Source organism: Rhincodon typus, chromosome 31 (assembly GCF_021869965.1).
Source record: "Rhincodon typus isolate 14 chromosome 31, sRhiTyp1.1, whole genome shotgun sequence".
In the NCBI taxonomy this organism is placed as follows: domain Eukaryota; kingdom Metazoa; phylum Chordata; class Chondrichthyes; order Orectolobiformes; family Rhincodontidae; genus Rhincodon; species Rhincodon typus.
In genome coordinates, this window is record NC_063362.1 from 10,570,055 (window position 1) to 10,587,943 (window position 17,889).

The following is a 17,889-nucleotide window of genomic DNA, read 5'->3' on the forward strand; positions in this document are numbered from 1 at the left end:
ATTGGATCTGAAGTATTGTCTTCAGGACTATGATCTCTGTATCTCAGGAAGGATATTACTGCCATGGAGGCAGTACAACAAAGATTCACTGGGATAGTGAGACTTTCCAATGAAGAGAGATTGTGCAAGCTGGGCCTATATTCTTTAGAGTTTCAAAGTATGAGAGATAATCTCATTGAGACCTAAAAAAATACTTAAATGGATAGACAGGGTAGATGCAGGTAAGATGTTTCCCTGGGTGGGAACTCTAGAACCAAGGACATGATTTAAAAGTTAGGGGAGATGTCATTTATGACTGAGATGAGTAGAAATGTTTTGACTTAGAGGGTTATGAATCTGTAGAATTCTCTACCCCACAGGGGTGTGGAAGCTGAATCTTTCTGTATGTTTGAAGTAGTGATTGATTTCTTTCTGACTACAAATGCTATAAAGTGTTGTGGGAATTATGTGGGTAAAAGGCATTGAAGCGTTTGATCAGCCATGTTCATATTAAATTGCAGAGCAGGCTCAACAAGCTGAATGACCTACTTCTATTCGTATGTTCCTATTTAAATGGATTTTTCCTTACAGGTGTCACTATGAAATTGATGGATGAGGTAGCCGGTATTGTGGCAGCTCGTCATTGCAAGACCAACATTGTGACTGCATCTGTTGACGCAATAAACTTTCATCAGAAGATTCAGAAAGGTACAACTCTTGCCACTTTCACAATCCTTCTCACAAGGGTACTTCCATTGGCTCTGTCGTATTGTAATGTAAACATTTTGTACTGTATATTTCCATGAAATGGATTGCATATAACCTACAGATTATAAATACTACTGCCTGTTTAGTTCACATAGCTTTGCCTTTAAATGTTGCTTCAAAATCAAAATTTTCAAGCACATTCCAACAACATTAGAATAACAAATTCACACACCACTTCCAGCAACAGGGGAACCAAACCACAGAAGAATGTAATGCACTATTAAACATATTTACTTTATAGTCAATATTTTAAAACAAAATCACCACATATTATTCTTTCAGACGGTTCACCAATTCTGGAATTCCTTCCTTAAACCACTCTGCCTCTCTTATTACTCTCCTCCTTTAAGGTACTCCGTAAAACTTAACTCTTTGACCAAGCTTTTGGTCACCTGACCTTATGACTGAAATTTTCTGAACTCCAGATTGTTGGAGACTGGGCATACAATTGAAGATCTATCTAATGACTTAGCACAGGTCATGACATTGGAACTCACACGGAAGTTGTCCATGCTGTTTAAACTCCTGGTGGAGAAGTCCCCTGTTTCCTGTGACATTTTGCGAACATCTCTGAGTGAGAGTCAAGAGAATTGGAACAGTGCCATCCAGCTTAACTCAATAGTTAGGGAGGAAATATAAGGCAGGTTAAAACGTTGTCTAATTCTAGAACTGACCCCAGTCCCAGTTAAGTCCAGTTGCTCGACAAACCCTTTGACCTGACTACACCAACTCCAACATTCCCAACCAGAACTATCGACTACCTTGATCTCATTACCTCCCCTACAACCACCATGATCGGACCTTATGACCATTCCGACTTGACTACCCACTCATCTACCTGACCCATCTAACCACTTACCTCCTCACTGCATTCACCTGCCCACCTCTAACTCAACTACCTACTGTTCACCTACCTCCCTGACCTATCTGTCCACTCAGCCACTCATCCAGAGGCAAATGGGATGCTGGGCCTTTTGCCCACGCTTTCCATTATTTATGCTTGGCCTGCATGTGGGCCTGTTGGAAATGTTGGAGGTGGTTTGCATCTTCGTGAATGCTTCTTTTGGAAAGATGAGGGGGTTTCTAATTGAAACTTACAGAATACTGAACAGCCAGGACAGAGTGAACTTTGGGAGGATGTTTCCACTGGCAGGAGAGAAGAGGACCCAAGAGCACAGCCTTGAAGGAAAGACACTTCAGAACGGAGATAAGGAGAAACTTTTCAGCCAGAGAGTGGTGAATCTATGGAATTCATTGCCACAGAGGGCTGTGGGGGTGAGGTCTTTGAGTATATTTAAGACAGAAATAGATATGTTATTGATTGTCAAGGGGATCAAAGATTATGGGGAGAAAGCAGAAGAATGGGGTTGAAAAACTTATCAGCCATGATTGAATGGCTGAGCAGATTCAATGGGCCAAATGGCATAATTTCTGCTTCTATGTCTTATGGTCTGTTATGGTCTTTTCCAGTTTGCTCAATGATGACTATTTAATCATTGCCAATTGTTGTAAAAACCCATCTAGTTTACTAATGCCTTTTAAGGAAGGAAATTTGCTGTCCTTAACTGCATTGGCCTACATGTGAATCCAGTCTCACAGTAATGTGGTTGACTTTTAACTGCTCTCTCGGCAATTAGGGATGGGCAATAAATGCAACACCCACATTCCATGAATGAATAAAGACAAATGCTGTAAGATGTAGTCAAGGGCACTCATTTCGAGGAGATCCTCAAAGGATTGCTTTCAATAAATGCTTGCTAATGATGGCAAAGTCAAGCAGGTGCAAATGGCCAGAGCAAAGGTGTTGACTTGAGGTCTTGTATTTGTCTCTCTATTAACATAAGGAGGATCCTGCCAGTGTTTGCCTTCCCTATGCTTCTTTGCCTCATCTATCCAATCACTCGTCTACCTACCCAACCATTCACCTTCAGTCACCTCATCCACCTGCCCACCTTCCACTCACCCTCCTAACCAACTCATCAGCCTATTCACCGACCCACATCACCTACCTATCCACCTACTCACTCATCCCCCATCTATGTTCTTACCCAACTCTCCGTCCGTTCACTTTCCCATCTATCCACCTAGCCATCCCACCCAATCAATCATTCACACATGCTTTGGCTAACCCACACACAAAAGATTAGACCTTTAAACTTACCATACAGAATACAGGAACTAGTGCTGTAAGAGGTTGTGTGTCCTGTCTTCCCTCTGCTCCACTATATTTCCCTGAGGGACACTGCTCTGTGTATTTCTATGATAGCTGGGTTTGGTAGATCCTGGAAAAAAATGTGTGGAAGCATCAGATTAAAAGAACCTTCATGTGCTCGGAAGATTGAGTCCAATATCTCCTTATGTAACTTGGCGGCAAATTTTGTTTGGTAACAATCCTGTGAAACACCTTGAGAAGTTTTGTTATTAAGATGTTGGAAAAATTGAATGGTTCCATAAATTATTTTGTCTGAAACAATTTCTACTTCCCTTCATAACTGACTACACAACTCTGTACCTTGTTGATATGGTTGTTGACATCCATTTTATTTGTTTCCACTCTTGAACCATTTTTGGTTTGAACATCATTTCAGAAATGCATTATTTTTAAAAGTTTTACATTAATGTTTCCCAAACAAGAAATTTAATGATTCATTTTAATATTTCTCCAAGAAAATGCTGTCACAGTGAACTGAATCTCAGCTATCACTTCTAATATTTCAGTTTGCTTCATAAAGGACTCTACCAAGCATTTACCCTTACCCAGGTAGTCATTCTTTGCATTGGTTGTTTATTTATCTTGTCCTCACCAGCTTTCTACAGGAGATGGTATGGTTTTGTGAAGTGAAAGTGCCAATGATGGCAGTCGTTAAACATAACCATCTAATCTGTTTGTCATGTTGACTGAGGGATAAATATTGGGCATTAAACCAAGGAGAAGTCACCCATTTTCATCTTTGAAAAATTGCCAGAAGATCTTTTGTGTCTACCTGAGAAGATAGTCCTCTTTGTGTAGAGACAAAAAAACCTGCAGATACTGAAATCCAGGTAGACAAACAGGAGGCTGGAAGAACACAGCAAGCCAGGCAACATCTGGAGGAAAGGAGCAGTCAACATTTTGGGTATTACCCTTCTTCAGGACTGGAGAAGGGTAATACGCAAAACATTGACTGCTTCTTTCCTCCAGATCCTGCCTGACTTGCTGTGCTTTTCCAACCTCCTGTTACTCTTTGTCTGCTGTCACATCTGAAAGTTGTCACCTGACAATGGTCTCTTTCTGTGCTATAAACTGTAAGAGTGCAACACTCCCTTTCACTGATCATGTCATCCTGAATTATGTGCCCAAGTGTCAAGTGTAACTCTTGAGCCCATAAATTTCGAACACAGACGATACGGTAGTATTACCTTGTCATTGCAGATAAAACCATGAGAGGAATTTTTTTTTAGAGTTAATACAGTATAATGAACCATAAAACAAAGGTCTTAGAAACGTGCAACATTTGTATGAACATCTGATGGACAAATACAGCTAGCTGTTTCAAGTTGAAGTTCTCTTCAATTTCATTAAGCAGTTTCAATCTAAAATACTAGTCTCTCTTTCAATTTGAGGAGCGGGCAAGCTCTTTTGCGTTTTGCCCAGGATCTTCTGATTTCATCACTGACTTTGACCATTTGCATTTCTCCTTTTTACATTATTAAAACATGGCATCATAAAGCAGAGAGGAAGCAATACTACAATCCGCCTGTACCAATGTCTGACCTTTGATGGAACTATCCAATTAGTTCCAATGCATTGCAATTTTTACTTTTCAAGTATATATCCATTTCCCTTTTGGATGTTGTTGCTGAATATGCTTCTCGCAACCTTTCAGGCAGAGGATTCCAGACCCCATTCCAGAGTGGAGAAGTTTTTCTGTTTGGGATGGTATGATTTACAGATTGTTCTGATGTCCAAAGCTTAGTTCTCCTTCAGATCAGGAACTCTCCAATCATGTGAACTTGTTGAAGTTTTTCTGCCAACATCTTCACAGAAATCAGTTTGACCCCCATGCCATGCCAGCAAGTTGCAGACATTCCTGCTCATTAACAAATGCTTAATAAGATAATTAAAGCAAAAAAAAAGTTATTTTTACCCAGACAGGAACCAGCAATGTCCGTATTCCAGTCGAGATTTGGCTGCAATGAGTTGTGGAATAATTCAGATAATATTTCAATTTAATTGGTTCCAGAAATGCTGAACTGAGCATGGGAAATGCTCTTGCTTAGTTTTATGGTGATTTTTCTTTTAAATTCAGTCAGTGCAAGATGACTAACATGGGGTGTTCATGTGTAATACTCTGTTGGAATATTCTCAGTGGTTCTAGTTGAAGCAATATTGGTAATGTTTTATACCACTGTTCATTGTTCAGTAAAATCGGTGCTGCAAAAGACATTGCTGGTAGGAAACCACAATGAGAATACCAGCCAATGGCAATTAAAGCAGCTGTGTCACTTTGACAGAGGATGAAATGGTTGATTGTGATTACAGATTTGAAGAGACCAGTTACTGATTAAAAAGGGTTCATTTAATTTTTTTACAGGGCAGATGCATGCAAGATGTTAAACATACCAATTTTAATGAGGACAGAATGATGTTTTGCCATTTGGAACAGAACAGTGAGCTCCCTAATAGCCTTAAGTGTATTATTTTTACAGTGAACTGTTCTTTTACCTGTTCAATTGCCGGAATATTCAGTTGCAGACAGCATCACAAATAATATGGGCACTGTCTTCATCTAAAGCCCACATTTCACCGTGGGATGTCACTAAATATCAATCTGAAGCAGAAACCCTGGTTGTTTTCTTTCTGCTCCCAAGCTCAACAGCACTGTATCTGTTAACATAACAATAATGCCTGAATTTAGAAATAATTGGAGCATTCTTATTCATTGTACCAAATTGATGGCAGCTAACTCAGTGTGAGATGGACATCAAATTTGAATCCTTGCTTGTGTGTATGATTTAATAGTATGCTTGGTTGTAAATAACTTGTTAATGAAACACTCAGTTAACTTGGATATTTATGGCTCAACTCTGAGAGTGTGCAAGGCAGAATTAATGTTGAATTGAATATTTTTGTTTATTTTACACCATGCTTTAGCACTGTTGATACCAGTTGCCTGAAGCTACTTTGGAATCCAGGAACTAGAGAGGCTGAGATGGGACTACTCATGGAATCACAGTGACTCAATCTGTGAAGTTTCAGTGCTGTAATGACAGGATAATAGATGAGGGGGATTATCGTGATAATAATTCTGACACATCTATGTCACCAGCTGAGAACGTATCAATTTGTTTGACAGCCTCACAGCATTTTGTGATGTATTGATTCCTTGGAGGGTTCTGCCATGCATTGAGACTGATGATCTTTTCTTACATGTTTTCATGACTGAGACATTACAACAAAAAATGTAGTAGTTCTTGGATTTAAAAGACTTGCATTTATATGGTGCTTTATCATAGTTCATGTTCCACCTGCAAGATGCCCTCTATTAAAGAGCAGTATCAATATTAAAATAGAAATACCATCTTAGATAAAATAGGAAATCTCAAAATAGAAATGGCCTCTAGTTTCAAATGACATCCATCCAGGGAGAAAAGACAGATGCTGTATGAACCCTTTTCCCATATGTTGAAGAACTCTATTGAGTTAAGAATAGTTCTGTTAGAGAAGGCCTACATGGGTTTGATTATTTAACAAAGGATTTAGATCAGAGCCAGGAAACTAGACGACTGTCAGCTAGTTCCCATCATTGTGGAGCTGTTTATAGAATCCCAAGAGGTGCCCTTTATAATAATTGGAAAAGATATGGGGCTGTTACTGAAAACTTGATTGAATTTTTTACACTGCTTGCTCAGTTCTGAATGAGGGTAATTGACTACCTGGATTTTCAGTATGGTTCTAACTACTTCAAAATAAGTTGCTTCACAAAGTAGAATCTTGTAATATCAGGAAATATCTAGTCAAGCTGCTGAAGGTATCATGAGGCTTGAAAAATTTAATTGACTGACTGATCTTTTCCTGTCTCCCGTTTTTGTATGTTATTTCTGTGAAATCTTCCAAATTGCTTCGTGTAGTTAATTACTTTGAAGTTCAGCCACTGTTGTTATGTTAACGAATGTGGCAGCCATTTGTAATACATTAATTAGATGAAAAACACTTTGCATTAATGAGTGTGCAAGGAATCGCAGATGAATTTTAACATGGCATCTGGCCTTGTACATTGGAAAAGGATGAACAAAGCACAGTTGCACAGTCAATTGGTCTATATTAACAAAGATGAAAATGGGAAATAATTTGAGTGATAATCAACCATTATCTAAAGGTACCCAGTCAATGCGAAGGTATTATTTACAAGACTCGTCAAGTATCAAAGGAGACATTAAGGCTGTTTGATTATAAATTCAATTAGATTATTTTAGCCCTTTATAAAACGTCAGAAAGCACACATTTTAATGTACAAACTGGGTATTTTGTCTTCAGAATTGAAAAGAGTTCAGGGACATTTCTAGGATTTAGGATATTAAATTACAAACAGAGAATCACAGAACTGAGTTTGTTTTCAATGATGAAAGGAGGCTTGAGAAAATTAATAGTACAGTAGTGCGATAACTCCCAGGAGTTCATAATTTCACTTTGGCAAATTGCAAACTGGAATTTAATATATCTGATAATTTGTATAGCATCAGGAAGAAAAAAAGTATGCAAAAGCTGTTGTTTTGTTGAGAAAATTATACTAATCCCCATTCTTCTTCAGGATGAGAACCTGCCTAGTTATAACTCTTAATGTTCTCTCAGTCTTAAGGAATAAGGTACATTTCCACTTTCTCAAGGCAGCTGCATGATCTAAGTAAGTACTTTTGGAATGATTGGGCAGGAGTTCCCGTGAGTTGGCACGTACGAGCCAGGCCATTTCCTGACATTGCAATCCCATCTACTGATAATTTCCATCTTCCAGAATTGAGCCCAAGCTGGAGTTATGCAGGCCCGAAGTCAGAATGTAGGGAGTGGTTGTGGATGCTGAAGCAGTCAGGTCACAAGACGTGCTTTCGATCACTGGAATATCTGTCTAGTTCTCTACATGTTAGCTGCACCTCACAGCCCTCACATTTTCAACCTCCACTCATGCCCACCCATTCCCTATGCAACTCCCTAAGCTCCTCATGCATCGTCCATATCTATTTACTTATTATTCAGTAGTTATAGAGCTTATGACACTGAGAAATGGCTGAACTTCTCGGGAAATAAGAAAAAAATCAATCAACCATTCAAAATCTAGTTGAGATGAATTGCTCATTGGGAAACTCATAAAATTCGGCAAAATAAAACCCTTAAAAACACTCCAATTTCAAATGCTTATTAATCAGTCGGAATAAACAGACATTCAAATACCTCTTAAAAACATTTAATCCAATTATCTACTCATACAACTTTTAACTAAACACAACACACAGTCCCTTCCACAGCTATGTCAACAGCCTCTGTTCAACCAACTCCAGTGGGGCCATGCATTCATAATAGCATTATATTGCACAGCTGAATAACCAGACCCTGCAGAGCTCATTATAATTAAATCTTTGAAGTTGACTGACCAAATATCCAGCCATCTGCATTTTCTTTTCAAAAGCTCAATGGTGTTTCAATCAAAGAGACCTGATTGTCTCAGTAAATCTCTGGAGATTAAACCAATGTAAAATTAAAACCACTGCATTAGCATCACCTATTTAAATCAGATTCTTAGTACTTTTGAATGCGTAAGAGCACTTTGGATGAAAACTCTATTGCATGTAAACATTTCCACAGTGCTGGTTTGTTTAATTGTTACATCTTTTAAAGGCACAGCACCATAATTAATCATTGTATTGAAAATATAGAAAAATCATCATGCGCTATTGCATTCTGACATTTCAAGTTCACAAGACCATTTGAATTTACCTGTCAAAAGGTTACTGACCCCACAGTAGGTCTGTTGTGAGGTTCAAGTTTTGACTTACCTGACATCGTTCCCAAAGTCTTCAGAAACTTGACTGCCTCAATGAAAATACCAATGTCAAGGAAAATTGCATTTGCAGTATGTATTGAATGGTGGTCCCAATGCTCCAGGCAGCTCCATTAGGAATGGCTTGGCATGTTTAAGATTGCACCGTCTAGTTTCCCAACTTGGGTTTGCTCAGCATCAGGAAGAAAAAACTCCAGTCCTCATCACTCAATGGGTTATATGTAGGATCGTTCTACTTTCTTCAGTGTGTGACAAAAATGTATAATCGAAGCATTTAAAAAATATTTGATTAAGCTTACTGATTTTTTTAGGTCATCTTGCAGAATAACTCTAAATGGATATTTTTAAACAATTGAAATATCGTTTAAATATTGCATCCCATTATTTATTTATCAGATTTATTTTAATCAGATGCACAGTCAAAGTTGTCTCAGCTTAACATCTGAAATCCCAGATATATTCTGCATTAATCACTCTGGATAATGACCTCACTTACTGTGTACTATCTGTTATATAAATTGCATGACTGTAAACTGCTCTCCTAGGTACATCTGAATCCTTTGCCAGATTGATAGTTTTCCCTCAAGTATCTTGTCCTATTTTCCTGAAGGTGCTTATAGATGCTGGACTGTATTTTCACAGGTGGCAACAATCCTCAGTCTTTAACAATATTTGCTCTTGGGATGTAGGCAAAGCTGGCAAGGACATGTTTGTCATCCATTTTTAGTTAATCTGAGACAGTAGTAATAGACCTTGCTTAAAATTAAGACGTTCACTATGTAGTTTCAGAGGACATGGATTCTTATGATCTTTAAAAAAAACACCTGAATGTTCTTTAACTGCAAAGCTTGCCTGTGAGTATCTTGTCATGTGAGATAAGAAACAACACAGCTAAGCCTAATTCTGTCCAAATCAGATGCCCACTCAGTATTATAAAAGCAAAATACTGCTGATGCTGGAAGTCTGAAACAAACACAGAGAATGCTGGAAAAATTCAACAAGTCTGGCAGCATCTGTGGAGAGAGAAACAGAATTAATATTTCAGATCTGGTATGACACTTGTTCAGAACACAATCCATATAATATTTACTGACCAGCAAGAAGATGGAGTTACAATCAGGAGCATGATACCAGCATTTTTCTCCTTGGATTGGCGGCATCCTGGCAGAGTTTAACTCACTGAGCATTAACCAGAAATAGAACTTGACATTTTCTTGCTTTGAATGGCTTAGTATGCAGAGCATGTGCTTTATTTACTGTTTTCTAAGCATATTTTTCTAAATGGTCAGGAATATACTTGCAATGAAAGGAATGAAGTAACATCAGCATCCAAATCTTGCCGCTGTCCACTCATAAGTTCCTGCATGGGGTTTCCTGGAGGCTCAATGCAGAAAATGAATCTGATTTATTCTTAATTTTTTTATTGGAACAAAAAGTGGAACTGGCAAATATGGCGTGTTAGGTGGATTTGGACAAAAATGGTGCATCTCATAGAACCAGTTTTGAAGCTGCTTTCCCGGGAATTGTAGAATAAAAGCAGGGCTACAGCATTGTAGTTCCAGTGCATGTCTAACTGGGTTGGAAAGAAGTTGCCCAAAGTTTTTTCTCTCCCAGATTGATTTGTGTTTTTTTCTGGGCTTACCTCCTCTAAAAAGATCTCAAGAGGCACAAATAATCATTCCCAAATGAAAATAATATACACCTTTATCACAATTAGTGCCCTACAACCATACAGGGGTTCCTCGATTTCTGAATGCATGACTTGCTTACACTTGTACTTAGGAATGCGATCTCATACAGAAATGTAATTTTAAATACCCCACATACGAACATTTCCTGTACCCATGAACAGCTCCTTTGTACTGTCCTGCATTGTGTTCTGACTTATGAACAAATCGATTTAGGAATGGACTCCAGAATGGAACCCAAGGACAGCCTGTAGTAACAAGTAGCTACTATTGTTGTTAAGTAAATATTTTAGTGCAAAAAGAATACCAAAAGTGCTAGTTCTTAGCATTTTTATTGTTTATCTTACATCACATAATTGTGCAAATTAAACATATTAGCTTTTCAGTTGCATCATGAAGAGATAAGGAGATCATTCTGACCATCCTTCCTGTACCTGCACTTTGAAAGAGTTATATAGTTGCACCCAGTTCTTTGCTTGTATGTTTTTTACCCTGACACAGCCATGCCAATATTTCCCTTTCAAGTATGTCCAATTCCTTTTGGAAGTCACTGTAGAAGCTGCCCCTGCCAACTTTTCAGGGAATAACAGAGTCATAGAGCGATTACAGAATGGAAACAGACTCTTCGGTCCAACTCGCCCATGCTGACCAGATATCCTAAATAAATCTAGTCCCATTTGCCAGCGTTTGGCCCATATCTCTCTAAACTCTTCCTCTTCATATTCCCATCCAGATGCCTTTTAAATGTTGTAATTGTACCAGCCTCCACCACTTCCTCTGGCAGCTCATTCCATACATGCACCACCATCTGTGTGAAAAAGTTGCCCCTGAGATCCTTTTAAATCTTTCCCCTCTCACCTTAAACCTATGCCCCTCTAGTCTTGGACTCGCCCACCCCAAGGAAAAGACCTTGTCCATTCAGCCTTCCCTCATGATTTTGTAAACCTGTATAAAGTCACCCCCCCCCCAGCCTCCAACACTCCAGGGAAAATAGCGCCCCAGCCTAATCAGTCTCTCCCTATAGCTCAAACCCTCTAACCCTGACAACATCTTTGTAAATCTTTTCTGAACCCTTTCAGGTTTCACAACATTCTTCCTATAGCGGGGGGACCAGAATTGTACGCAGTATTCCAAAAGTCCTAACCAATGTCCTTTACAGTCACGACACGACCTCTCAACTCCTATACTCAATGAATTGACCAATAAAGGCAATACCAAATGCCTTCTTCACTATCCTGTCTACCTGGGACTCCACGTTCAAGGAACATTGAACCTGCACTCCAAGGTCTCTTTGTTCAGCAACACTCCCCAGGACCTTACCATTAAGTGTATAAGTCCTGCCCTGATTTGCCTTTCCAAAATGCAGCACCTCACATTTATCTAAATTAAACTCCATCTGCCACTCCTCTACTCATTGACCCATCAGATCAAGGTTCCACTTACTCTGAGGTAACCTTTTTTGATGTCCACTACACCTCTAATTTTGGTGCAAACTTACTGTTCAATCATCCGCAAACTTACTAACCATACCTCCTATGTTCACATCCAAATTATTTATGCAAATGACGAAAAGCAGTGGACCCAGCACTGATCTTTGTGGCACAATGCTGGTCACAGGCTTCCACTCTGAAAAGCAACCCTCCACCACCACCCTTTGCCTTCTACTTTTGAGCCAGTTCTGTTTCCACACGGCTAGTTCTCCCTGTATTCCATATGATCTAACCTTGCTAACCAGTCTACCATGAGGAGCCTTGTTGAATGCCTCACTGAAGTCCATATAAATCATGTCCACCGCTCTGCCCTCATTAATCCTCTTTGTTACTTCCTCAAAAATCTCAATCAAGTTAGTGAGACACGATTTTCCACGCACAAAGCCATGCTGACTATCCCTAATCATTCCTTGCCTTTCCAAATACATGTAAGTGCTGTCCCTCAGGATTCCCTCCAACAACTTGCCTACCACCGATGTCAGGCTCACTGGTCTCTAGTTTCCTGGCTTTTCCTTACCACCTTTCTTAAATAGTGGCACCACATTAGCCAGGTTTCCAGCACCTCACCTGTGGCTATCGATGATACAAATATCTCAACAAAGGGCCGAGCAATTATTTCTCTAGCTTCCCACAGGGTTCCAGGGTACACCTGAGCAGGTCCTGGGGATTTGTCCACCTTAATGCGTTTTAAGATGTCCAGTACCTCTTCTTCTGTAATGTGGACATTTTTCAAGATGTCGCTGTTTATTTCACAATGTTCTCTATCTTACATATCCTTCCCACAGTTTTGTTTCTTTATCATTGTAGTAGAATTGTTACTTTATTCTAAGTTTAAAATAGTTTAATAGTGGGGAAAATATTTAATTACACACATTAACCACATATACATTACTGTCTTCCTGCTGTGTGTAATTCAAGGAACCTTGACTTTCATGTAACATAAAACATAGAGCGAATATCATTCAGGTTTAAGTCGAGTACAAAGTATATGATGTATCACTACTATTATGTGCAATCCTCTCAAGATCAATGGGTTTGATAAGTAGATCCATTGTGTGGGAGGCAATCAAAAAGTATACTTTTTACCTGCAGGTTAGCTTTGCAAGTACACATTATAAAGATAAATAAGCCTTCCCATCTCCCAATCCATGATGAGTGCCAAATCCACTGTCAGCAAAGAAATTTTTGCTCCATACAATGGACATATGTTTGCAGCAGTACAGGTCTTGCGAAGAACTGAAAAAAGAATCCATTTCTCACAACAAAGGTCAGCGCAAATATTTGATCTACATGTGCCTATTAGGTAGTTAAATTTGACTCTGTTTTGGTTTCATATTGACATCTGGCTACTCAACAAATACTCACCCCACTGGCTGCTGGAAGAAATAAGTAGTGCATGCCAAGAGAAATATGGACAGGCAGAACAAAACGTGTTCTTATCGAACAGAGAAACTTGGGGGTTCAGGTACATAGTTCTTTGAAAGTTGTGTCACTGGTAGACTGGGTTGTTAAGAAGACATTTGGCGCTTGCCTTCATTGCTCGGAGCACTGAGCATAGGAGTTGGGATGTCTTGTTGCGATTGTACTGGATGTTATGAGGCCACTTGTGGAGTACTGTGTACAGTTCTCATCGCCTTGCTATAGGAAGGATACTATTAAATTAGAGAAGGTTCAGAAATGATTTACAAGGATGTTGCTGGGACTGGAGGGTTTGAGTTATAAGGAGAGGCTGGATAGGCTGGGACTTTTTTCACTGGAGTGTAGGAGTTTGAGGGGTGATCTTATAGAGGTTTATAAAATCATGAGGGGCATAGATAAGGTGAATAGCAAAGGTCTTTTCCCTAAGGTAGGGAAGTTCAAAACTAGAAGACATGTTTTTAAGGTGAAAGGAAAATGATTTAAAAGGGACCCAAGGAGCAACTTTTTTCACATAGAGGTGGTTTGTATGTGGAATGAACTGCCAGAGGAAGTTGTAGATGCAGGTACAGTTCCAACATTTAAAAGATATTTGGACAGGTACATGAATAGAAAAGGTTTAGAAGGATATGGGCCAAACAGAAGCAAATGGGATTCGTTTAGTTTTGTTAACTGGGTCAGCATGGACAAGTTGGACCGAAGGGTCTGTTTCCGTAGTGACTGATTATATATTTGATATAGCTATTTACTCTAATTCTGTTTTCTTACTTCATCTCAATTTTATAATATAATCATAATAGCAAGGGGGAAGTATATTTTTACAATTTAGTGGTCTGTATTCTATTACTTCTATTGATGAGGGAGAACAGGAGGGAAAGTAGACACCCTGAAGATTATTAGTCAACACGAAACAAGTCAGGGCAGCAAAATCTTTTGGAGTGGAATTCATTTGGCAAGTTTCACGAGGGTTAATTGTGGGAGCAGAGGTCAAATATTGCACAATTTTGCACCCTCCATTTTACAGGGATCTGAACTAGAATTGGATTTCCTTATGGAGGCTTGGGACATCACTGAGAGGGAACCAACATAGGTAAAATACCAATCATAGAACATTATCCATGGAAAAAAATGTACTAAACACTTGGCTAATAATGACCTCATTGACCATAGACAGCAGGGATTTCCACAAGGGAAATCATGTTTGACAAACTTGTTGGAGTTTTTTTGAAGTTGTTACTAATAAAATTTATAAAGGGGAGTTGATGGACAGATGGATATTCAAAAGACTTTTGATAAGGATCCCCACACGATTCATTCTTAAAATTAAAACACATAGAATAGGAGATAATGTACTTGCATGGATTAAAGATTGGCCAACAGACAGAAAACAGAATGCAGGAGAAAGTGCCATTTTTGCATTGGCAGGCTGTAACTGGTGGCGTACCACAAGAATCAGTTCTTGGGCCCCAGCTGCTTACAGTACAAATTGATAATTTGGATGTGAATACCAAATATAATATTTCCAAATTTGCTAATGATACAAAGCTAAGTGGGGTTGGTTATTATGAGGAGGATGTAAATCGACTGCACGGGATTTGGACAGGCTTAATGAATGGGCAAGAAAATGGCAGATGGAATATAACGTGGAAAAATGTGAGGTTCTCCATTTTGGTGGGAGGAGCAGCTGTGCAAATTATCTCCTAAGTGATAAGTGGATGGAAAATGTCAACACACAAATAGATCTAGATGCCCTTTTTAATAAGTCACTGAAAAAAGTTTAACACTTAGGTGCAGCAAGCTGTTAGGAAGGCTAAGAGGAGTACAGCAGTGGAGATGCCTTGCTTCAATTGTATTGAAGCTTGGTTAGACAGCACCAGGAGTACTGTGTGCAGTTTTGGTCTCCTTATCTCAGGAAGGATATTATTGCCATAAAGGGAGTGCAATGAATTTGCACTGAACTTGTTCCTGTGCTGGCAGGACTGTCCTATGAAGAGAGATGGGTTAAAGGGATAGTTAAAGGATAGATGCTTAAAGGGACTGACAGGGTAGATACAGATGTTTCCCCTGGTTGTGGAGTCCAGAACCATGGGGCACAATCTAAAAAGAAGGGGGTGCCATTTAGAACTCAGTTGAAGAGAAATGTTTTTACTCAGAGGGTTTTGAATCTTTGGAATTCTCTGGCATTGAATGCTCAGTCTTTGAGCATGTCTAAAGTAGATATTGCTCCGTCTCTGATTAACAGTGGCATAAAGAGTTTTGGGGATAGTGTGAGTAAAAGAGTCATGATCATATTAAATGACAGAGCAACTCGATGGGCTGAATAGCTTAGTCCTATTCCTGTGTTCTTATTTTCCTAAGATGACTGAAAATAGACAGTTTTTACCCAATAATGCAGTATTAGTGGGTATCATAGACAAGTACCTAAGTGGAATCTAAGTGCCCATGTCAATCACATGCCAGCAATGTCCAAAAGGATCAATCAGTGGGTGTTATGTTGCTTCTTAACATACTTAAATATCTTAGTACCTATTTTGGATGCATCTCTGGAAATGGTTCCCATAAATATAGCAAAGGGGAAACACTTACTCCTAGCCTGTAGCCATCTCACTGCTAATTTGGTATAGTTTACACTAACTTTATAACTGAGAAATAAGCAACATATTTCAATTTCTACTACGTGTCTTTACTGCGTAACTCTTATGGTGCACTTGAGTCATGTAAGTAGATAACCACTTTAATTGAATTGTTCTTTATGCAACTGACTGTCCCTCCCTGAATTACCATGAAGGTCAGTGTAAAACAATCATGTGTATTTTTGTAAGATATTTGAAAATTAGACCCAGATATTGTTAAGTAAAATTATTTGTAATGCAGTCCCATTTATAGTAATGAACGACATTCACAATCATCTTTCTTATTTAAATTGATGCATCAGCTTAAATCAGACAGCTTCTTGCATGGATCTTTTTAAGCAGATTGGGTCACCACATTGACCTCAGTGGTTACTGATTGCAAGACATTCAAGTCTTGCTATTTATCTATTGGTTGCTTTTTAGATCCATAAAAGGCAGGCTGAAATCCCAAGGTGCTGTCAGTAAATATAGTTTTCTGCACCTTGCCCAAAAGATGTTTACTGCTTGGTCACTTTGAATTAAGCACTATACATTACATTAAATAACCACACAGTGAATACAATTATGTCTCTGTTCTCTCTGCAAACACTGAAATGAGACACTTTAAATATAGTGTATCAATTAAGGGCTTCCAAAAGCATACTAAAAATATAATTAACTCCAATCAAATGTATGTCTAATACACTAAGAATAAGTTAAAATTCGGTGACAAATGGTATCTATTATCAGTTTATGTGCAAACTGTGATTGTCCATACATCCTGTTCCAAATAGCATTGTGATCCTGTAGAATGCCTAGGTTGCAAAGGACAATGATCAAGGTCATGTCAAATCTAAGTGACCAAGTACTGGGACAGTGTTGGACCCCACTGAACCACTTGTTATGGGAAGCTGCTAGTGTCTGGCATAGAAACTGATCATATGGCATGTAGCACACAGATCTTTTAGGCAGCCCTTAGTCCAATGGAGACTGGATGGATATTACAGGACAGCTGCAGCAAAAGGTGCTCACTTTTTTGTTCCAGAAACAAACTGCATGAAGTAGTGAATATGTTCCATATAGTTTGTTTCAGATAATTTTGTTGATTATCTGACATTTATAACTTCTAACTCACGACATTTTATTAATATATAATCCAGTAGCTGTGAAAGGATTTGGCACATCCTGAGGATGTGAAATGTGCTGTATCTGGAAGTTAATTTGTATTAATCACAAGACGTTAACGTAATTATTGATAAAGGACACTTGCCCCATTTTATTTCAAGAAAAAACTCCACAATTTTCCAAACTGCAGCATCTTTTTTTTAAAAAGATTCCAAGGATTTTGACATAATCCTATCAGAGTCTATTCCAGACTCCTGCCCATCAAATCCCACATTCAACACCATTATCCCCTCCAGACTGATCTCAAAACTCTGAGACCTAGGTCTTGACTCCGCCCTCTGCAACTAGATCCTCAGTTTTCTGACCCACAGGCCGCAATCAGTGAAGATAGAAACCTGTACCTCCTCCATGATAACACTCAACACTGAAGGCCCTCAAGGATGCGTTCTCAGCCGCCTACTGCACTCCCTGTACACCCACAACTGTGTTGCCACATTCCAAACGAATACCATCTACAAGTCTGCTGACGACACCACCGTGGTAGAACGAATAACAAACAACGACGAGTTGAAGTACAGAAAGGAGTTAGCGAGCTTGGTGACATGGTACAATGAGAACAACCTTTCTCTCAATGTTAGCAAAACTAAAGAACTGATTATTGACTTCAGAAAGAACGGAGTAGAACATGCCCCCATCTACATCAACGGAGCTGAGAGAATGGAGAGTGTCAAGTTCCTAGGATTAATGATAACCGACAACCTGTCCTGGACTTCCTACA

The 17,889-nt window shown here is 39.0% G+C and overlaps 1 protein-coding gene across 2 annotated transcripts in view; it reads left to right on the plus strand.

The window, feature by feature from the left end:
* The window catches only part of acot7 (acyl-CoA thioesterase 7), a 237,685-nt gene that overhangs the window by 164,865 nt on the left and 54,931 nt on the right, over positions 1–17,889 (plus strand). For both annotated transcript variants that reach the window (XM_048615117.1, XM_048615118.1), the window contains exon 7: positions 571–687. In XM_048615117.1, coding sequence (XP_048471074.1) covers positions 571–687 — 117 coding nt within the window. The remainder of the gene's footprint in view (positions 1–570; positions 688–17,889) is intronic.